The sequence below is a fragment of the Aedes aegypti genome, chromosome 3 (assembly GCF_002204515.2).
Source record: "Aedes aegypti strain LVP_AGWG chromosome 3, AaegL5.0 Primary Assembly, whole genome shotgun sequence".
Lineage (NCBI taxonomy): Eukaryota > Metazoa > Arthropoda > Insecta > Diptera > Culicidae > Aedes > Aedes aegypti.
This window is the reverse complement of record NC_035109.1, coordinates 171,134,366-171,156,693: the sequence shown is the minus strand read 5'-3', so window position 1 is coordinate 171,156,693 and position 22,328 is coordinate 171,134,366. Positions and strand designations below refer to the sequence as shown.

Sequence of the window (22,328 nt, the reverse complement as noted above, 5' to 3'; positions counted from 1 at the left end):
ATTGCTGCAATATGTAAGCTTTTTCTCTCCAGAAACTCAAAAAACAATGATACATTAAGCATATAAGTATCATAACGTTATAAGATATTATTGTCGCGCGCCCACCAAATCGGAACGCGCGTGTGGGACACGCGACGTTTGACTCGTTCCCGACATAACTGTCATAATGACATGTGTGGCGCTGCATTCTTACGATGTTTATGAACACAGCGCACTATTCAAATATTAGTCGCGACGCTTGGAGATTGAGAAAAAATATGTATAAAAAAAATGTTTGTCCTTATTTCTGTCGGATTCATAATAGTATCTAAGGTAGTTAATCGATCGCCGTTTCCAGACAAATCCTTAGCCTGTCCAAAATACATAATTTACCCTACTTACGAAGTGGATACCAACCATTAAGTGGAGTTGAATAAGCGTGCAGAAAATTTTCGTTTTATTGTCGCGCGCCCACCAAATCGGAACGCGCGTGTGGGACACGCGACGTTTGACTCGTTCCCGACATAACTGTCATAATGACATGTGTGGCGCTGCATTCTTACGATGTTTATGAACACAGCGCACTATTCAAATATTAGTCGCGACGCTTGGAGATTGAGAAAAAATATGTATAAAAAAAATGTTTGTCCTTATTTCTGTCGGATTCATAATACAAGGTTTATTACCCCTCGAATCATCTTACGGAGTTTTCCTCTGCTGGCACCACTGCCGCAAAATTACGCAACACCTGTCAAGACGCGAAACTGTCAGTGTGTGGTTTCTTTGCGTTTTGATTGCTCGTCGTGTGAGGCATTTTTCAGGCGATTCGTGTTTTTCGGCCGTAGTGCGCTATCTTTTGCGTAATCGATGCGGATTTCTCATCGCGGATTATAAATTAGAAAAAGGAAGGAAGGATATAGTGCTTGTGTATCCCGGACGGATTCCATTTGTTCCGTGTTGTTGTAATCTGTAAAGAGTAGCCAATATGGGAATAGGGTTGTCGCAAAATCTCAATTAATCGATTAGTTCATAATCGATTACAGTCCAAGATTGCCGATTATGGATAACGATTAATCGACCAGCATTAATCGATTAATCGAAATAATCGACATTTTTTTTGTAGAAACGAGTACTTATTGATATATGCATTACTATAATCACTAATATATCCTCAACTTACTTCCATTTTACCGTAATTCAATTAAAACAGCTTTTAAAGTTGTTCCTAATAAATAAGTCTTTGTGAATACGGATGTACAAATACGTGAAATTTCTCTCATGATATTACTACAAAACCAATTTCCACACCATGAATATGAGGTAATGTGTAGTATATTGTTCCTTGATTCATTTTATTCAAACTGATCATCATCATCATCCATATACTATGGATAAATTGGTTGAAGCTATTGCCTACATTAAAACCGTTTAATTGAGCGGTAAGGATTCGGCAGCGATCTACTCTTTTATGTTTTATGATTTCAAGAATCAAATAATTCAAATTTATAAACGCTACTGAACTGCTACTAGAACTGATCAATTTATACAGAACATACATGATTCTGTAGGAAACCCCTGCTTGGCTTCATTAAATATTTCCAATAAAAGTAATAAATATTATTATTAATATACAGTCGCCTCTCCACATCTCGATATCGAAGGGACCATCGAGATAGGGAGAGATCGAGACATAGAACAATTTTTTAACGAATACTAGATTGAAAACCACTCCGTTGCCAGGAAAATGAAAAACATACAGATGTCATTTCATTTTCGCAAATTGTTTTGAATCTCTAAAATCTCGTCTAGTAACCTTTGATAATGGGCATATCGACATACGGAGAGAAAATTGGGAACGACAATCACATCGAGATAAGGAGATATCGAGATAAGGAGGATATCGAGATATGGAGATTGAAAATGTATGCAGAATGAAGGAACCGAAAAAATCATCGACATACAGGGTGTACAAACTTTGAAGATCAGTGTCTTCTGCAGACATTGTCATTCAGGATGTCTTTAAAAATGTAACCAGGATTTTTTTTTGACGTAAACTTTAGTAGTTCTTCAAGACATTGTTTAGGAAATTTTACAAGGAAGTTTCCAAAGAAATCACAGGCATTCATCCAGAGATGTCTCAAGAGAAATTTTTCAGAAATTTTTGGATAAACTTGCCGAATTTACTAAGGAATTCCTAGGAAAATTATTAATATTTTTTTCGAATTCATGACAAAAGTTCATGGGGTGAACACAAACTTTTGCACCATACTGAGGGGTGAATTCAGACTTTTACACGATGACTTGAATAACTGTTTCTTTGATTTTGAATCTTAAAATCTGAAAACTTTTCCCGCCAAAATTTCGTGAGTGCTATTCAAAGAATATAGAATTACGATTTAAAGCTTTTAAAATAAAAACTTCAGGGATGTTCCATTAAAAATGGAGACTTGCATTGAAGTAGTGACCAAGTTTGTAAAAAGAGATCTGCTACCAGCCTTGTATGATATACAAATATGATTCCATTTTTATTTATATAGATATGGAGAAAGCTTTAGATAAGTGAGAAAATGAAGTGAAGTCCTTTTCCAATAATCGGGTAGATTGTTACGGAATGTTTGCCAAATTATTTTGAAGTGCAAAATTGTGGCAAGAGTTCCCAAATGAATAAATTTTGGTTTGATTAAGGTGGCACGGGAGACCGTGTTATTTTCACTATCTTTTGTCTCACTCTAACAATTATCATCAAAATATTGTGGAAGCAAATCTCGAGTTTTAGTGAACAGATGAAGATGAAAATGTATTGAGTTGTGCACTACATATATAGAATCATAGTGATACAATTTGCGCATCGATATATGGAGTGGTTCTTGGGATTTGCTTCTTCAAATGGATAGAGTGATTATGATGACGTCCCGTGCGGCCTTAATGTATATCCTTAGTAAGTAATATTAGAAATTGCTCCGTATCGACAGAACTAGTAATTGAGCTTCTTAAGAAAATCCAACAACATTTTACCTCAGTTTAGTGATCTTATAATTTTTTACTAAATTGCCATTTACAATTTCTGTAGAAGATCTGCTTAAACTGAACAAGGATAATTGGAGCTGACCAAAAAGTTCGTTACATATTTGAAGTAACAGCCGGAGGTATATTCCCCATGATAGGATTTTTCTTAGTAGGTCTGGTGAATGCAACGAAGAAATATGGTAAGAAATTTATAGATAATTTTCTTCGAAGAAAACTAAACATTCAAGATTTCCAGCGAAAAAAAAATCTGGAAAGCATTCGGATAAATCTGCAGCAAAATTTCCTATGAAAATATCCTGATTTTATTGGATGTTCTAAAAGAAGTATCAGGAAGAATACTTAGGGAAATTTGTGGTGTAATCTGTTAGAGAATTGGACAAGAACCTGAATTTTTCGCTTTTTCATCAGCGTAATGGTGAACCACGCGACAACTTGAAGGTTCAAATATTCTTCTACTTTCAGAATCTGTGTCAATATTGGTGATGGTCAATCTGGTGATCTGGTTTTAAAGATATTTCGGTATTCTTTGGGGGCCGACACTTCCCGTACAAAATTTCTTTGGCTGCAATTTTGTATTTTAGCAATTTACCAAAAAATAAAGTAGGCTAGAAAAAAAAACAAGGCTAGAAAAAATAACAAGGAGCTCCTCTGGAAAACTCATACAAATCGGTTAAGTATTCTTAGAGAAACCTGAAACCAGTGTGGTGATTTTTTAAGTTTTCAAGATCTTTGTTTGGCAAGCGTGGTTCCAGAAAAATAAATGCTCATTACTTTATAACGGCTGCACCAAATTGCTTCATATGTTCACAACATATTATCATTAATGTATTATTCCGAAAAGAGGATATCCAAAAGCGATAAAAATTATGTAGCCTAAGATATTTACGTGAGTTATGGCTACACGTCGGTCCCCGAGGAATATCTCGGAATATCTCTAGATCCAATGATCAAAATCAACACATATACTTAAAAAAGAATAGATTTTTGAGAACTTGTGAAAAAATTATGCAAAACTCATGACAAACAAAAAAGTTATTGCGATTTGAATATTTATTTGTTGTTAAAAAATGAAAAAAATGATAGCAGCAGTAAAAGGGTAAAACTAAAGTTTCATATTCTCAGTGAGGGTAACAAATTTTCAATGCCTCTAAAATGATCTAAAAAAAAAATTTAATTGGATTTCCAATACCACATCATACAATTCCTCAAGGAATTACACTACGACTGCCATCACGAATTTCATGAATTTCAAATTCAACTTAGTTCATGGTTCCAAAGGTTCCTACAAAACTGCTTTTTTGAGATTACTTAAAGAATGCTTTCAGAATCAGAAAACATCTTTTGAAAATTAGAATTCATCAAGGATTCCTTCAGGGAGTTCTCTACCAATTTTTCATTTATTAAAACACCATTCCTTCTGAAATACCTCCGGAGATGCCTGCATAAATTCTTCTCATTTTGGAAAAGTTCCAGAGATGCATCCAGAGTTCACCGCAGATTTTTTTTTTCAGGTGATTCTCGAGAAATTTCTCAGAGGATTTTTTCAGTTATTCCTTCTGGAATTTACCATGAAGGCTTCCATAGATTCCTACAGGCATTTTTTTGTAAGAGGGTTTTCAGGAAAACTGCTAGGAATCATTCAAGTTTTTCTCCTTTGATTCCACAGATTTTTCATCTGAATTTTTTTTGAATTCCTTTTAGGATTCCTCCTAAAATTCCTTTGGGGATTTCTTAATAAATTCCTCCAGTAATACTTCTAGTTCATACTGATGACTTCCTTCTAAAATTTCTTTTGGAGAGGCTGTGGGTATTCTGCCCAAAATTCCTCTTCAGACTCCTTCAAGCTTGTTTCTAGAAATTTGTCCAAGGATACGACTTACTATTCCTACACATATAACATATGAGGTTTTGCAAGAATTTGTTCTAAAAATACCTTCAAATCTACTTCATGAAATTGACTAGCTCTCAACTGTTCTGTGGGATTTCTATAGAACTTAAACGGATATGATCCTGCTACTCACTTACACAAATTATTGATTTATTGTTCATTTTACAATCTGTTGTTACTCATTAAGGATGCTACTGATCCTGAGCAGGCTTGATAATACTCCTCAACATCATCAGAGTTCGGTGACATACTCTAGAGCAGCGTGCTACCTTTGCCTCTTTGCGAGGGAGCGAAAAAATGCTAAGCAGAGAAGTTACGAAAATTGAGCAAGGAAAACGCAGCACAAAACACACCAGAGTAAAATTCCATCAAAAAAGAATGCTCCCACAACTCCCCGAGGACTGCCTCGTTCTAACGGAACGCTCAAGAATTTTTTTGAAGCGTGAGTAAAGGTGAGCATCGCAACAAGAGAGAGGAAGTACCAGAAAAAAAAAATCCTCGCATTTTTTTTTTGCACTTTTACTCGAATTGCTTGAGGATCTGTGTTGAAAATTTTGAGTTCAATTTTTTCTCCTCAGAAAAACGGCAAAATCGCCTCCTCCTGAACCCTTGTGCCATGTGTAAGTACCGCTGTTCTTGCAATAACGGAGTAGCAACTGCGGGCGGTCAATCATGACCATGCTCATGCTCATTTAACAATCTTTTCTTAGTAAAATCCGTGTTTTTACTCCACATAATAGTAACTAAAAATGTCCTTTAAACTTGCATTATTAACTTATTCGATTAAGAAGCTCGAGAGGCTCTAAATTTTCAATACCACGATCTATAACTTTATACTACCGGGTACCCCTTTGGTTTAACCATTATTTTAATTTACACCCCGCTAATCTACACATGATTCAAATTAAAAATAATTCAAATTTTACTCATAGAACGGAGTAAAGCGAAATGAAGCATCATGAAACGACACGCAGAATCTAAATAAAACAGCCAAAGAGGTAACAAGAAACATGGTTCTAGGGTGACTAGAAGTTCAAATTGAATTAATAAATTGCCTGTTGGATTGCATGAGGTATTGTTCAAATTAGCAGGGGTGCTAGTTTCGTTATTGTTAGAGGCATTTTATAATTCTTGTCGGCTGAATTTCATTTTTTTATGTTTCTCATAGTGATTTTTAACGCTTACGGCTAATTCAGCACAGCAATATTTTACTTTATAGTTTTACTTGATCTTTTTCTAAAAGTTTGATTTTTTAATGGCACACTTCATGATATCACAGAAAAAAAATCTTCAAGGGAGTTTATTAATGGAAGGTAAAATAAATAAATGAGTAGCAACCACGGAATGGAAGGTAAAATAAATATACTGGAGTAGCAACCACGGGCGGCCCATCAAGCTCAAGCAAGCTCAAGAAAGGTAAAATAAATAAATGAATAAATATACAGCCATTCCATGAAAAACCGATCTAGTGGGTCTCCGAATTCCGTGCAAATTTGCTATTTTGTTCCTTATCCGAAATAAGGATACACGTATTTTTGGATTTTTTGATTAGGGTGACCAGAAAAATCGCGATTTTGCAAAATTTTTATTTTTAAAAAATTATAACTTTTGAACCGTTTGACCGATTTTCAATCTTTTTGGACGAAATGAAGGCCGAAATGAAATTTCACAAAAATTGTGTTTTTTACATGAAAAAACTCAATAGTTTCCGTTTTTTCGTGTTTTGAAGGCCTCGGGACCAAAGAGACTATTGCTGCTCTCATTTTTTCTTAAAAGTTCAGAAAATTTTACGTAAACTGTCAAATTGTCAGCGATGTATGTTTTTTAGTTTTTGAGATATATTTTTATGAAAATAAAAAATCAGTCATTTTTCATCGGCACACACTGTAGATCTCAGCGCATTAGATTTGTAATGTTTAAAAAAAATCATAACTTTTGAACAGTTCAACCGATTTCCAATCTTTTTTTATGGAATTTAGCCTTCATTTCGTCCAAAAAGATTGAAAATCGGTCAAACGGTTCAAAAGTTATATTTTTTTTTAAATAAAAATTTTGCAAGATCACGATTTTTCTGGTCACCCTAATCAAAAAATCCAAAAATACGTGTATCCTTATTTCGGATAAGGAACAAAATAACCCTAATCAAAAAATCCAAAAATACGTTATCCTTAAGGAACAAAATAGCAAATTTTCACGGAATTCGGAGACCCACTAGATCGGTTTTTCATGGAATGGCTGTATATATAGATAAATAATTAGAACTGTTCCAGAAATTAGAGGATAAAAAATATACATTTAATTCACCAAGAATCGTTCAGATTTTATTCATGTTTTTTTCGGATTTCCTCCTTTTATATTTACAGGATTTTCATGAAGTCGATTATTAAACAAAAATCATCTTGAAATTTCTTCAAGGGTTTCTCTTGTAATATTAACAGGAATTATACCTAAGATTAATTGAGGAATGCCTGTAGAAATTCTTCCACAAATTGCTTCAGAAATGGGTATATAGATACACCTTGAAATATCTCCTGAGATTTTATCAGGAATTCTTCAGGGATTTGTCCGCAGATACCTCTAGAGATTTCTCCTGTAACTCTTTCAGAAAATAATTTTGGAATTTCTCAAAAGAACACTACAAAATTATTATGCACCCCGAAAACTACTAAAACAAAATTTAAAAAAAAAAATTAATCTCTGATGAATGACTAGAAGAATTCCTTAAGGAATTGTTGGAGCAATGAAGAAAAATCCATGCTGAATTTTTGGAGAATTTCTGGAGTATTTCTTGAAAGGATTCTTGAGGCAAATTTCGGGATTTCAAATGGAGAACTCCGCGGCGAAGCAAGACTATGCGATTAAGAATACACGAGGGTTTTCTTTTAGAACTTTTTGGGGGTTGTTACAGTGAAAACGTAGTACCAAGAAGAAGAATAAGAAATAGCATAAGTGTAATTTTTTATGTACCGCCGCTTCTTGAACTCACTGAAAGTTTCTTTTAGCACGGATATGATCTCCATCGCATATTAGCCCCAATGTCCAAAACAAGTAAAAAATAATGTTATGAGGTTATTTATAAACTAGTGGTCCCGGCAAACTTCGTCTTGCCATCAAGTAGGCAGCTCAAAAACGCTATGAATCATCCCAAACAAAATGACAGTTTCTTTCACGCTAGTTTTTCCGACTTTCCCGGTGAATATTCTGGGATTTTTATACACACAAACACGTCGGAACACTTGACGAACAAAACTGAAATATAATCATTCAAATCCGTTGACCCGTTCGGAAGCCATTTCGTGACATACAAACACCATTCCATTTTTATTTATATAGATATTTATTTTAAGCATATATTTCAAACATTCTTTTAAAAATGTAAAGAACCTCAGGAGAACCTTTAAGAATACACTGGAAATTGCATGTGTTCCTCACTGTTGAGCGTAAAACATAAGAACGGTAATACAAATATGTAGCGCAAGATAGAGAGCATTTCAAGGTTTAGCTGAAATTGCACATATAAAGGTTAGTGATTATAACAGGGTGGCCACCAAATTTCGATTTTGAAATTCCCGCTTTTTTCCCGGTTTTCCCGATATATTTTAGAAAAATTTTCCCGGTTTTTAAACTTTTCTCTCCCATGGCTTCCATTGTCTATTTCTATATTAAACATCGTTTCTATAAAAAGCATTTTTTTTAAGAGATGAGCTAGCCTCGAGCTGCAAATCTCTTAAATAAAGATATCTATCTATCTAAAACTTTTTTTTATCAGTTTCAATTTTTTCATCTATTTTTTTAAATAGTAATTTAATTGTTTGTTCCACTATTGGAACAATAACTTGATTACTAGTTTTTTTCTAATCTATATAGAATCTTATTCTGAAAACTATGACATAGTATTCATCTCAATAGATTTGTCACGCGTTCGTCGAAAATCAATGGAGCTCTAGAGCTACCATGAAAAAAGGTAGTTAATTGTGCTAATAAAACGGATCCTATTCTTGGCACGACAAAGAATTGATTGAAATGCTACTAAAACCATATTTATCAACAAGATGTCCCTTAAAGTGATTTTAAAACGAAGACAAACTTCGAATTTTTAAGATAAAGTTCTAAGATCTAGAGAACCTGACAACCGTTCGCGTTGAAAATTCGATAGATTGGTTACATTCTGGTGATAATTAAACGATCAAAATTTCAGCTCAGAGCGCTGTTTGATTCTCTAGACTCGTGCTCTAGAGAATTCGAGGTTTGGCTTTGGTTTATAATCATCTTAAGTGCATCTTACTGCTGAGTTTCAGATAATTTGACAAACAAAAGCCCCAGATGCCTAAGTAAATCATCAAGATGCCCAAGTAGTTCTTTACCGTAATTTAAAGTATTTCATTTATTAATCCTTTGAATTTGTTTTACTAGAAAGGAAGAGTTCTCTAAAGCAAATAAGTTCAAGGCCACACATGTAGAAGCACTTACTTAGGGCTCATTCACAATTTTAATAACACCAAAAATTATCATTTTTGACACCTATCCACCCACATTCTCGTAAAAATTTTTGTATGGATATTCTACACATTTTATATGAGCTATAACAGCTGAGCGTTATGAAAATCGTAAATGAGCCCTTTTTCAAAACTTTGTTGATTTTGACAACTAGTGACAAATTGAAACCTTTTAAAAATAAGATTGTTTTCAAAATTTGTTGTGGTACATATATTTAACAACTACAGAAGAGTGCTAAATCAATCTGCGATAAGGAATTGGACATTAATGCAAAACTTCGAATAAAAAAGTTAGAGAAAAGATCAAAAATGTTATCCCTGACAAGGCGAGAAAAAAAATCAAAAACATATTTGGAAGCATTGCGAAGAATAGAGTGAAACATGTTTAAGAAATATGGTGCAGCATAGCAGGAATTAAGTTATTAATGTTTGAAACATATTTGTTCATAATTACGGATTCCTCATGACAATATCATTAAACATAACTACTTTCTGCAACTTATTTTATAGAGATAACTGCTGAATATGTTCGTTTAAAACGATTTTCCCGATGATCTTCTCAGATTCCCGGTTTTTCCCGTCTTTTTCCCGGTGGATTCAAATTCCCGCCTTTTTCCCGCTTTTCTCGTTTTTCCCGGTTCGGTAAACCCTGTATAAGGTTTAGTTTTATACATAGGAGTCCACATAGGGTATTGTCAGAATTCCATCAAAAACAAACTAGAGTTTTGTTAATGATAGTTAATTGCTTAGAATAGCATTACGGAACCACCGGTTGAGAAACACTGCTATAATTAAAACCATTTGAAACAAAAAATGTATAAATATTGCTGAAGGTTCCCAATGATTGTCGACAACAGAATATCAAAAGTATACAATCTCTACAATCCCGTGATTACGACAAAATTCGGGAAAACCGTGATTATAATGGTAATACGAATATAGCAATTTTTGAAATTATCTATGTATTTACAAAGATCTATTGATAGACAGTACAACAATGAATTGCGCAAAAAAAAAATCGCGGCGACGATCTTGAAAAATATTTTGGATAAACCCACAGAGAATATCAAATCAAGTGCAAAGATCAATAATCATATTTCGTGGTTTTACGATTTTTTTCTTTAGCACGAAATTTTTGTGCACAGAACACAATGTTTTGAAGGCATCACAGTAGCTTGAAATTGTTATTTTCTTGCTATAATCGACCAAAATTTTATTTCATAATCGATGTCAGTTAATCGATTATCTCGATTATTGAGCGATACATGTATCGATAAAAAAATAATCGATTAGTGAGTCGATTAATCGATTAATCGAAATAATCGATTAATTTACGACAACCCTATATGGGAAACGTGCTCGCCGCTTCAAAACCGATCGCTGCCGGTGGCCTTCCACCTCCCTTACCAGCGGAACCAATCCCTGCCAGTCCGGAACCGGAGAAGCCTCTGGAGAACCCCGGATCGATGGAGGAATTGCATAAAAAGTGCAAAGATGTCATGCCGGCCAATTTCGAGGGCGCGAAGCTAATGATCAACAAAGGGCTCAGCAATCACTTCCAAGTGTCCCATACGATTAACCTCAACTCGTCCAACACGAGCGGATATCGATTCGGGGCCACCTATGTGGGCACAAAGCAAATGTCCCCCTCGGAGGCCTTCCCGGTCATATTGGGAGACATTGACCCGGCTGGGAACCTAAATGCGAACATCATCCACCAGCTGACGCCGAATGTCCGGTGCAAATTCGCATCGCAGATCCAGAACCAGAAAGTAACTGCCGCACAGCTGACCACGGACTACAAGGGGCAGGATTTCACCGCCTCGCTGACCGTGGGCAATCCCAATATCCTGAACAACTCCGGCGTGATGGTGGCACATTACTTGCAAGCGGTAAGTAGAGTTAGATAGATAGTAAAGTATGTGAGTAGAGTAAGGGAGAGTTCATTTAAATACTTTAAAATAAACTAAAATCATCTAAAGGGGGCTCTTGTATTTTAACTTCCCTTGAAAATTATTATAATCTGAGTGCATTCGAAGATATCTAAGATTCTTAAGAATAAAACAAATTCTAATTTTATTGTTCAGCAAAAGTTTAAATCAACTATATTTTATGAAATATGCACCTCACGTACACTGCCCAGCCCATACTCGCATAAGAATCCCATATTGTGTCTTTGTATGGACAAAATGCGACAAAAATACCAAACCATGTACGTCCCATATTGAAAGTACCCGCATAACAGTCCCATTCATTAATTACGAGGAAATTTTGTGTTGTCTAATTTTTATTTAATTGAAAAAAATATAATTAAAATTGCAGTGTTTAAAACCATGTCTATTCACGTAAAATTCTTATTCTTGCTGGACATGAAAGTTTTCCCATCTGTTGCAATAAGTGGTAAAACCACATCTTGAAATTTTTTCTTGCAAGCTTCTAAACAAAAATTAGCAAAATAACTGACCCTGAATCAATGTTACGGCTATCACTAATATTGTTCTCTGGTCAATTTCCAACGAATTCTCCGACAGGCTCATATTTCAACAGCATGAAGATTGGGTTTTGAAATCAGCGCTCATCGCCACTGGCATTGTCGATAGGGTTTCCATAGTCAAAGTTAACCTGATGAGTATTTGCGAATCGCAAATTGCGACATCAAATGTAAGGAAATCAAATGATTCCGGGGATAGCAAGATCATACACATATACAGGTCGGACTCGATTATCCGGGGTTCGATTATCCGGAATTTATTTTTTAATGTTCTTGTTTTTCAATTTTTAGGCATAAATCTGAGATAATTTGGTATTGCAATATACAATATGCATGGTTTTGCAGTTTTGAACGTATTTAAGAAAAGGGGGGTTTGAAAAAGTGATTTTTTGTGTAGGTATACCGGCCAAAATTTGTTTTTCTTGTAGAGACCCCTACTCTTTCTTGAAAAAAAATTCTGGCTACACCACCGCATCATATAAATAAAATAACGGAAATAGATAATATTTAAGTTCTTTTATCGAAGATAACATTTTTTTTTTTGGTGATTCGACTATCCGGAGTGAAAAAAAATCGATACTCCGAATAATCGAGTCCGAACTGTAGATAATCGCCAACAGCTTTGCCGTCATCAGGGTAAATCAAAACTTGCTCAGTTGTTACCTATAGTATGGATCAAATCCAACATGTTCGTGCTGCAGGAACTGTAAAATCAAATCCTGGAACAACTTCGAAACTATCACTTTTACCATTATATAGTTTGATAACTTCAAAGGTCATTTGAATTTAAAAGATGCGAGTACTAACATTTGCAAAGAGTGCCGAGGGAAATACTGTAAACCTAAACGTAAATGTGTCAAGGTGCGCGATAACAAAGTAAGCGAGTCCCAAGTAATGGGACTGGTATGCGGGTATATTTGTGTTTGGCAAGTGAAATACTCGGATAGCAAGTCCCACTGGTTTGTATCTTATATTTTGACATGAAAAATAACCATTTCAACTGTATTTTCGTTGTTAAAGATATTATAATTCTTCAAAGATATTGTGTTGAGTGATGCTACCACGATTTACTACTTTCAGCAACGGCGAAACATTTGAAAATATGTTTCGAAGCGTTTTTCTCGACATGTTGAATTTCCTAATGGGACTGTATTGCGAGTATGGGCAGTACAATTCAGGATAAAATGCCTATACCATACAAAATGGGCTAATCAAAAGGAAGAAAATCTTAGTTTCTTGCTCCAAATTGAGTGCCGTCCATAATGCTTGTACTACGGAATCACATTATTGGGTATTTCAACATCCGTTTTAAATATTGCAACATCTCTCCAACAGGGTAAGATGTACCGTCAAAAGAGGTTTATTTTATTTATTTATTTATTTATTTTTACTAAAATTTTGAAAATCCGTCAAAAGAGGTGACTTGTAACACTTTTCAAAATCAACCAACCAAAACCATGATCTAAACACTAAACTTAATTAAAAAATTAAATTCCTTTTTGAACTTTCATTGGCTACAGAATGAAATGATAAAAGATTGAATCGAAATATTTTGTCATATCAAAAGTCGTATAAAGGGTGAATATTTCCAAATGTCGTCGTGCTGGGTGACTTGCAACACTCGATGCCAGGCGTTGCAGAATTCGCTCTCATTTGAGAATGAAGCACGATCAAAGCAAGCAAAGAAAAACATCCCATCTGTTGCGGTCCACGATCGTCATTGTATCGCAAGGTGTAACAAGTCTGATAAATGGAAGCAGCGAGCGAGAGCCCCAACGAGAGAGCGATGATAAAATCCATTTTTCTCGCTTGTTTACCGTTGGGGATAGGTGTTTTTCTTTACTGGCACGATAAACAATCCACGAACTTCCAATAACAACAGTGTCCCCCAGGCTTGGAGCATGTTTAGAGGGGTTTTATCATGCACTACTATCCCCCCAATCTGATCAAACTTGTAGCAGTATACGATAAACAGTCTCTCACAATGTGCAGCATGTTATGATAGTTACAGAGAGCGATACGTGAGAGATTCTCTCAATTTTCTCAGGATTCAATCCCTGCTCGATGCTAATTTCCAACGAAATTTATATATTTTCCATTATTCGCACTCGTCAAGTATTGTTATTCATGTCAGTGACTCGGGAAGTAAGTAGGACAGGTAGGACATATTAGAACAGTACTACGCATAAAAACACCTGAGTAGGACAGTTAAAGGATTGTTCTACCCTCGATTTAACAAAAAAGCTTGAAAATATATTAAACAATTTATCGTTTGTTCAATATGCATACAAACTCGATCAACGTCGTACTTATCCTTATGGAGGATGAAAAATATGATAAGGTTTTTCATGATTTTATCATGCCTTGTAAAACGTGACATAGTTTGTGCATGATAGGCCATGATTATTCCTGAAAGTAATTCTGGAGAAGTTTCTGGAACATCCATAGTGATTTATCAGAAGACGGTTGAAGAATCTTTAGATGGAAGTATTGGAATAATCTAAGCCCAGTCGTATCGTGTTATACCTACACAGCACGAGTGTGATAGTGCTAACAATTTCTGAACGTGCGATCATTCTTGTTTTAATTTATCAAAGAATTGCTGAATCTTTTAACAATTTTCAAGGCAATTCCTATACTGCCCGCCCATATTCGCAGTCCCATTTCGACTTATGAGCAATTTGCGTTTTTTGCATAAATCAACTCAACATCGTCAGAAGATAAGTAAAAACTGCTAAAATAGTAGCCTTTGTTTCACACTTGTAAAAAAACAAAGCCCACTTGTGTTGTCCCATCTTGAAAATATTCGCATAACAGTCACATCAAAGACGAGATAAGACATAGTAGTCGGGCTCAGAATGGGTACCACGGCTAGTGCTACATTCGGTCACTCGATACCAGTAGTGATTCACTTATGTGTAGCTGAGTAATGGGCATTGGCGTGAATAGGTGGGGGCCAGAGGGGATTAGCCCCTCCTCAATATTTTTTGAAAAATAGATGACATAATTAAACTGCATATTTTAAAAGACAATTTACACCGTCTTCAGCCAAAGGCTGCACAGACTGAACAATCACAAACATTAGGCAACGGACAACACGGAACACCCAGTAGCCCAGTGATGAATTTTTCGTTTGACGAAAAGTTTTCACCGACTGGAGCGGGAATCGAACCCACACCTCGTGGCACAATACGCCTAGACTACTGACGCCGCTAACCGCATGGCCACGAAGCCCACATAACTGCATATTGAATATATATTTCAAGATTTCTGGATGATCATTGTTTGACATGCAATAGCAATATGTAATTTTGAAAGTTTTCATACCTACTATACCTTCTGTCAAACCCTTTTTGTCATTTATGTCTATAGATGATGAAATTCACCGAAGCATGGAAAACGTGCAAACTGTTGTTTGTTTGATATATTTGTAGTCATATGGTTAATTAGAAAACCAAGCTCTTTAGCTATTAAATATGATTACAAATTTATTTCATAAAAGCTTAAAGCTTGGATATTTAGAGACCAATGATTGCTAAAGGCTGGTTTGCTACTGACAAGAAAAGGAATCGCCTAACTCGATGCGTGGAAAATTTCTTCCCAGAAATGGTAAAGAAAATCACATTTTGCTGTTCGCAGTACGCAGCTGAGAAGAAATGTCATTTCAAATGGGGCTCTCTGTAGGAAATTTCTTGACCCATTCAGTCAAGGAATTTCTTTACTTTTCTTGAGCGAAACAGCATACTTAGCTTAATAAGACAAAATTTTCCATCAATTTGCTGTTGAATCATCAGTAGGCTTCAATGATACTTTCGATGTCACCCTGAGAATTGTTGATTATTACTATTATTAAAAGCGTTTTCTTCCTCAAGCATACTATGATTTGATTACTTGTTTCAATGATAAAATAATTTCTAAGCCTGTGGTATAACCTTGATATCTGCATTATAACTTTGAGGCTACCCGAAACCGGAAAACTTTCTTACCAACTCAAATACCGTAAAGTGCCGTAATTCAGCGCAGTTAAGGAATAAAACGATTCAAATTGTTAACTAAAAAAAGTATTGCATCAATAAAAAAGGTTTATGAGCGGATCGCTAGCAAATCCATTTTAGATTATGGGAAAAATATAAACTAGACTTATTCATAATTTAAAAATGAGATTTTTTTGAAATAGTTCACTTGTAGAAATTGCCTAATTCCGCGCACTTTTGAAACGCTTTTCTATATTCCGCGCAGAAGAACGCCTAATTCCGCGCACTCGCGAAGCAATCAAATTAACATCAATTTCAATGAAAGGCAGAATTCATTCATTACGTAACGCTGAAATAGAAAATTTACAACCCCTCCACCCTCCATAATACTTTTTGTATGAAAAAAGGTAAATTTTTGTATGAGCCGTTTAGTATTTTTCTTATATTTTTATGACCATCACATGAAACAAAGATAAACATTTGTTATGGTATTTTCATTAACGTGGCATTGATACTTGTGAATTTCGTATAGGGGAATGTGGAGCAGTTTGGAGACTTTAAGGAAATTCGATAGAAGTGCAGAAAATATTATAGAATTATCAGTTCTTTGTACTATTTCCAACAATGTTTAGATCCGCACGATTTCCGTTGTCCTATGAAGTTCACGAATGAAAGAATGATTTTTCAAAATTTGTAATTTTTCGTGTCGATTTTTTATCGATGGGATGATATGAGCACCCTATTTTAGAATGTGAAAATAACTCATAGAATCATGTAATTTAATTATTTTGTTCACTCAACTGGAAAGTAATTAGTGTTTAAAAACACTCTTTGCAAAAAGATTAAATTTTAAAGAACATTGTAACAATCAATCATCAACATTCTACCATCAGTGCACCAGTTTCCGCTCATGTTCCAGTAGCCCGCTCACACTGAAAAATGATAAGTTTACACAACGTAAATAGGGGCCCAGATAGCCGTAGCGGTAAACGCGCAGCTATTCAGCAAGACCAAGCTGAGGGTCGTGGGTTCGAATCCCACCGGTCGAGGATCTTTTCGGATTGGAAATTTTCTCGACTTCCCAGGGCATAGAGTATCTTCGTATTTGCCACACGATATACGCATGCAAAAATGGTCATTGGCATAGTAAGCTCTCAGTTAATAACTGTGAAAGTGCTCATAAGAACACTAAGCTGAGAAGCAGGCTCTGTCCCAGTGGGGACGTAACGCCAGAAATAAGATAAGAACACAACGTAAATTTGAAAACTTTAGCCGCTATACAATTAAAATCGACAAATAGAATCATACTGTGGACATTTTTTGTGTATTTACTCAAATTACCTTACTTTTTGAACTCGTGAGCGGACTACTGGAACATGAGCGGATACTGGTAAATACGCTGATGGTATTTCGAATATAATTATTCTATTACTTTAGAAAACTCACTTATGGGGGACGGACCTGGTGTAGTGGTTAGAACACACGCCTCTCACGCCGAGGACCTGGGATCGAATCCCATCCCCAAGATAGTCACCAAAAATTTTAGTGACGACTTCCTTCGGAAGGGAAGTAAAGCCGTTGGACCCGAGATGAACTAGCCCAGGGCTAAAAATTTCGTTAATAAAGATAGAAAAAAAAACTGACTTATAACATACATATTGCTTAATTTCCTTGCCAGCTTTGGAGTAGCATTTTACTTCAGTTGAAATTTCAAAAATTTATGCAGTTTTCAAGAGGTGCTCATTCCAATCCATTGGCGAAACCGCCCCGACTACCCCTATAGGTATTTGTATTCTGCATTGTTCACAACACAAGAACCAGTTCGCATTATTGCTTGGAATCGATATGTCTTAAAAAATTCAATCAATTGTATCCGCTAATGCCACGGGTACCTGAAACTTAAATCTGTTAAGCAAACTAGAAACCTCAGAAGATCCATAAAGTTTATCCATAAATTACGTCTCACAAAATATGGCCATTTGTAATCTCTCTTCCCCGTATATCATACTTTTTGTTATTTGTGGTTCACAATGTTAAGTAAATTTTGTGTGCACAAATCAGACACAAATTCAGGCAACAATTTTAAAATTTTTATGGGCTTTGATCTTTGGATAAACTTTTCCTCTCACCATGAATGTCCACGTGGTTTCTGGACGGTCGCTTTTAGTTTCCCTGTAAGTGCACAGAAAACATCACAATATAACAACAAACTTGTTATAGTTTTATTGTTGTATCTGATCATGCAAAATAGATTTAACCTGCCTTTAACAGGGTTTAGCACAAACTATAAAGTTTTATTGACGATATCATAAGACAACCAAACAACTGTATTGATGGTTTTAAACGCTAGTTTTATTGCATACTAAACAACTCATTCCCAGCATTGATTGTGTTCAACAAACTTGACAAGCAAATAAGTTTTAAAAGAAGGATTTGTAGAATTCTCCAAAACGTTTTAAAGATGTTTGAATTGTAAAAACTGTTAAGCATTACATAAAGCTGCACTAAATCTAACAAGTTTTGACGCTTTCACGATAAAACCTCTATAAATAACATCTAAGGCCATAAGGGCTAGGAATTGTTACTTGGGTGAGCTTTCCCGAGATTCTGCTTGCCCGTGAAACGTATTTATTTAAGACACTTTTCATTTGAAATAGTTAGATGTGAAGACGAATATAGCATGTTTAACTTGTTTATTGTTCAGCGAAGAACAGTGCGCGGAATTAAGGCATTAAGGTACCGCGGGGTAAGTGGGTAAATGGGGTAAGTGAAAACAATTGATATATTTGACTCAATATGTGAATTAACGTTTTGAACTCTTGCGTAAACCTTTGAGGCCATTGAGAACATTACGATAGGTAAGAGATTTCTGAGATTTTTCAGCCATTATTGCATAATAGAGCGAAAAATTGTTAACCTGTCAACTGTTACTCCGTAACAAGTTGGCAGCGTACAATCTTATTTTAATATTTTCAGTGAAAAAAAGTTGCGGAAAATAATTTCCTGTACCACTTCTTAGTTGTCCTCTATGACAGTTTCAAACTGCAATAAAAAGAGTTTTAGAATTAATTCGACGTAGACCTAAAAGTAACTCAATTTAAACACCGTCAATTTTCTTATCAGGTGGGGCAAGTGAAAAGTTTATCATTAGAGATTGAATTTGTGTTTTCTCTTCAAGTAGCCATAAGTAAACATGGTTCGCAATTATCATAGAAAAACATAACGTGCAGATAATTCAAGAGACACTATACTCAAGCGTTGAAAGCTATTAGAAATCATGGAACTTCTCTAAAAGATGTTGCCAAACATTACAATATTATTATGTCTACTTCGGGCAGCCAATTAAAAGGAAGACGTTGACTGAAAGGTTGCAATATTAGAGAATACACGGAAATCTCGGGGAATGTCTATGTAAAGCTAGTTCAAAACATAAAAATGGGGTATAGGTCTATCCACAAAAAAAAAGATTTTAAGTACGTTATTGAAGGATTCCGTTTGATTTCTCCCGAAGAGTTATCCGACGTCATATCCGACTATCTCAAAAACAAATAACGAGCGGTGGAAATTCTACAGAGCAGAAATGCAATTGCTGCCCTATAATGTAAGAACTAACATTGGAAATGTTGCAGTTATAATGTTGTTGAATCATTTCAACTAACATAACTGAACAGAAGAAAATTCAAATGAAAAGAATTACATTTTCTTTGTTTACATGTTATTGTTCATTGGGAAGCCTTAACAAATGTTAAAGCTAATAGAAATCGTGAATATAACTGTTTGTTTTTGAATTTATTGTTCAAAACGGTAAACTTTTCACTTGCCCACTTTTGGGGCAGATGAAAAGTAAGGAGACATTTTTCAAAAATTTTTCTGTATTTTTTTCTTTAATTTTTCATAAAAATCAATTTCAGCATGCTGCTTATATTTGGTGGGAGTCAAGCTAAAAAATATACACGACCTTATTTGTTTCAATTTAAAGTCTCTAGAATTTGAAGAATCTCAACTATGCGAATTCCATTACCCACTTGCCCCACGGTACCTTATAAAAAAAACGTGACCTAATTCCGCGTATTACTTTTTGGGATAAGACTCAATAATTATGCTAATATTTGATAAGATTTCATAGAAGCATCATGAAACATATCTGTAGCAAGTAGTTCCATAGAAAATTGCATAAAAAATAAAACATTTTCAATAAAAAAAATCGCTTTTGTTTTTGTCCTACAGTCTTAGCACGGACGCTAAAGAAATTAGAAAAATGGCGTCAACTTCGACGGGCCTCCACTAATTATTTTTTTACGCCGCGAAAAAATGCCTTATTTGCTTTTATTGATGATTCGAACTTATTCTAAATAGTAGTAGCATCAAATGGCATTGAAAGTTGTTGCAATATTGATGTGTATTTCCATATATAAATCGTTTTGTATGAAATGCGCGGAATTAGGCAATGCGCTGAATTAGGGCACTTTACGGTACATATGTAATGTTTTTAACACTTCAGTCGTCGCGCTGTTGTATTTTGTACAACACTATTGAAAAAAAGCTCGCTTTTCATTCACAACAGCAGCGTGGTGGTTCTGACGGTAGCGAACCGCGCGACGACTGAAGGGTTAAATTCACGATCACGGGCAAACATTTACAACATAATTAACGTGGATGAACTTGATTTCCTTTAAAGATTGCATCTTGCATCTTTGTATGTCACGCATGTGGGTCGTTGTCGCTTTCTCTTCAAACAACAGACGTTGTGACGCCAATTGCGCGCGCTTTCTCGGTTCTCGCAAACCGCGCTATGGGCAATTTCTCTATCGGGTGCACAAAATGGAGTGCATCAGATTTTACCTATACAACGCCACTGTTGGTCTAGAAATGCGAATACAACTGCACATTCCTGCTGTGTCCATACACGCTATTTTTGTGCACAAGAGAGAGTACACGGCTGTTACGAAATCTGTTTCCCGTGAGCGGAGACAGGAACACTTAGATGCAGTAACAATGCAATTAATATTTTTTTTATGAATGTTTTTCAAATTCTTTTTATTTTGCCGCTGATCACCTATGCTTGAAGCTACATTGTGACATAAAAATAGTATTGATCGACACAATAGTTATTTTATAATAAACATTTGAACATATAACTTCGCTTAAATAAGCGGAATCTGGTGCACTGATGGTATATTCTTTTCATATCGTCAGCATTGAGTAATACCTTCATTTAGTCAAGAACGGACGACAGATCGTATGGGATTCTAATAAATTATTCTCATTCCATGCAATATGCATGAAATTACCATCCGGCCTAATCAACCACTTTTTATGTCTTTTACAGGTGACCAACAAACTGGCGCTTGGCGGCGAGCTAGCATATCAGTATGGCCCACAGGTGCCCGGTGGCCAGATAGCAATCATGTCCGCTGCCGCTCGTTATGCCACCGAAGTCGGTACCTGGTCCGGTACGATTGGCCTCGCCGGATTGCACATCTGCTATTACCAGAAAGCCAGCGATCAGCTACAGCTCGGCGTCGAGGTCGAAACCAACCTTCGAATGCAGGAAGCCACTGCCACCATGGGCTACCAGATCGATCTGCCAAAGTCAGAGCTTGTGTTCCGCGGTATGGTTGATACCAACTGGACGGTGGCGGCCGTACTAGAGAAGAAACTGCAACCGCTGCCATTCACGTTTGCGCTTAGTGGCATTCTAAATCATACCAAGAACCAGTTCCGGCTGGGTTGTGGGCTAATTATTGGTTGAACAGACCACATGTTCGTTAGGCATTTTAAGCAGAGTTCAAAACCACACTTTGAAGTGCAAGTTTCATCGCATTTCCTATTGAGTGACATTCGTAGAGTTGTCAGTGATCCCCGGGAAGTGGGAAACCAAGATTAGTCTGTTAGCATAAAATGAATGAAGCAAATGATTTATTACCTGCAAAACCAATATAGTGGATGCAAGAAAATGACAAAGGATCTATCTGAATAAAATATAAAAAAGGTAAATTGTAAATGCGCTTGCAAAAACTCAGATGTTTAATTTGTCTAGCCCGCCCCCGTGTTGTAGTTCACGCGATCCTCGACGCATCAATGTTGTTAGCCAGCAGTCACTAAACTAAGTTGTGCTTATTCTTACGGTTCCTTTTACAAAAACAATAAAACGGTTCAAGAAACGCAAGATACAGCTGTTGGATAGAATGGAAACAAATCCTTAGGGAGGGTGTACTTTGAGGTCAATTTAAATTGGCAGTTATTAAACATTTTAAATGTCGGCAAGTCTTTCATAGTTCATGCTTTCCTAATTAGGTGTTTAAATTGGCGCAATTTCTAACTACTCAGTTGACGGAAATAATTCTGAGTTTTACTTGAATACCTCATTAGGCGATGCCCTAGCTAACAAGCCTTGATTTTACGTATACATAGAAACTTCCAAACTTCAAGGCTGCACACAAGGGATATGTTTGTAGGATTCAATCCCTCCA

General features: G+C 35.7%; 1 protein-coding gene across 1 annotated transcript; it reads left to right on the top strand.

The window, feature by feature from the left end:
* Positions 1–742: 742 nt before the first annotated feature.
* On the top strand, positions 743–22,019 carry LOC5568658 (mitochondrial import receptor subunit TOM40 homolog 1). Its single transcript, XM_021849771.1, has 3 exons — positions 743–962; positions 10,735–11,282; positions 21,185–22,019. The coding sequence occupies exons 2-3, from the start codon at positions 10,737–10,739 to the stop codon at positions 21,605–21,607; spliced, it is 969 nt and encodes a 322-aa protein (XP_021705463.1). The 5' UTR covers positions 743–962; positions 10,735–10,736; the 3' UTR covers positions 21,608–22,019.
* The last annotated feature ends 309 nt before the right edge of the window (positions 22,020–22,328 follow it).

What these genes read in the sequence shown, in the direction of transcription:
- LOC5568658 (XM_021849771.1), top strand. Translation starts at nt 10,737, where the DNA reads ATGGGAAACGTGCTCGCCGCTTCAAAACCGATCGCTGCCGGTGGCCTT. An exon ending in TGGCACATTACTTGCAAGCG is followed by an intron (nt 11,283 to 21,184) that starts GTAAGTAGAGTT and finishes TGTCTTTTACAG; the next exon opens with GTGACCAACAAACTGGCGCT.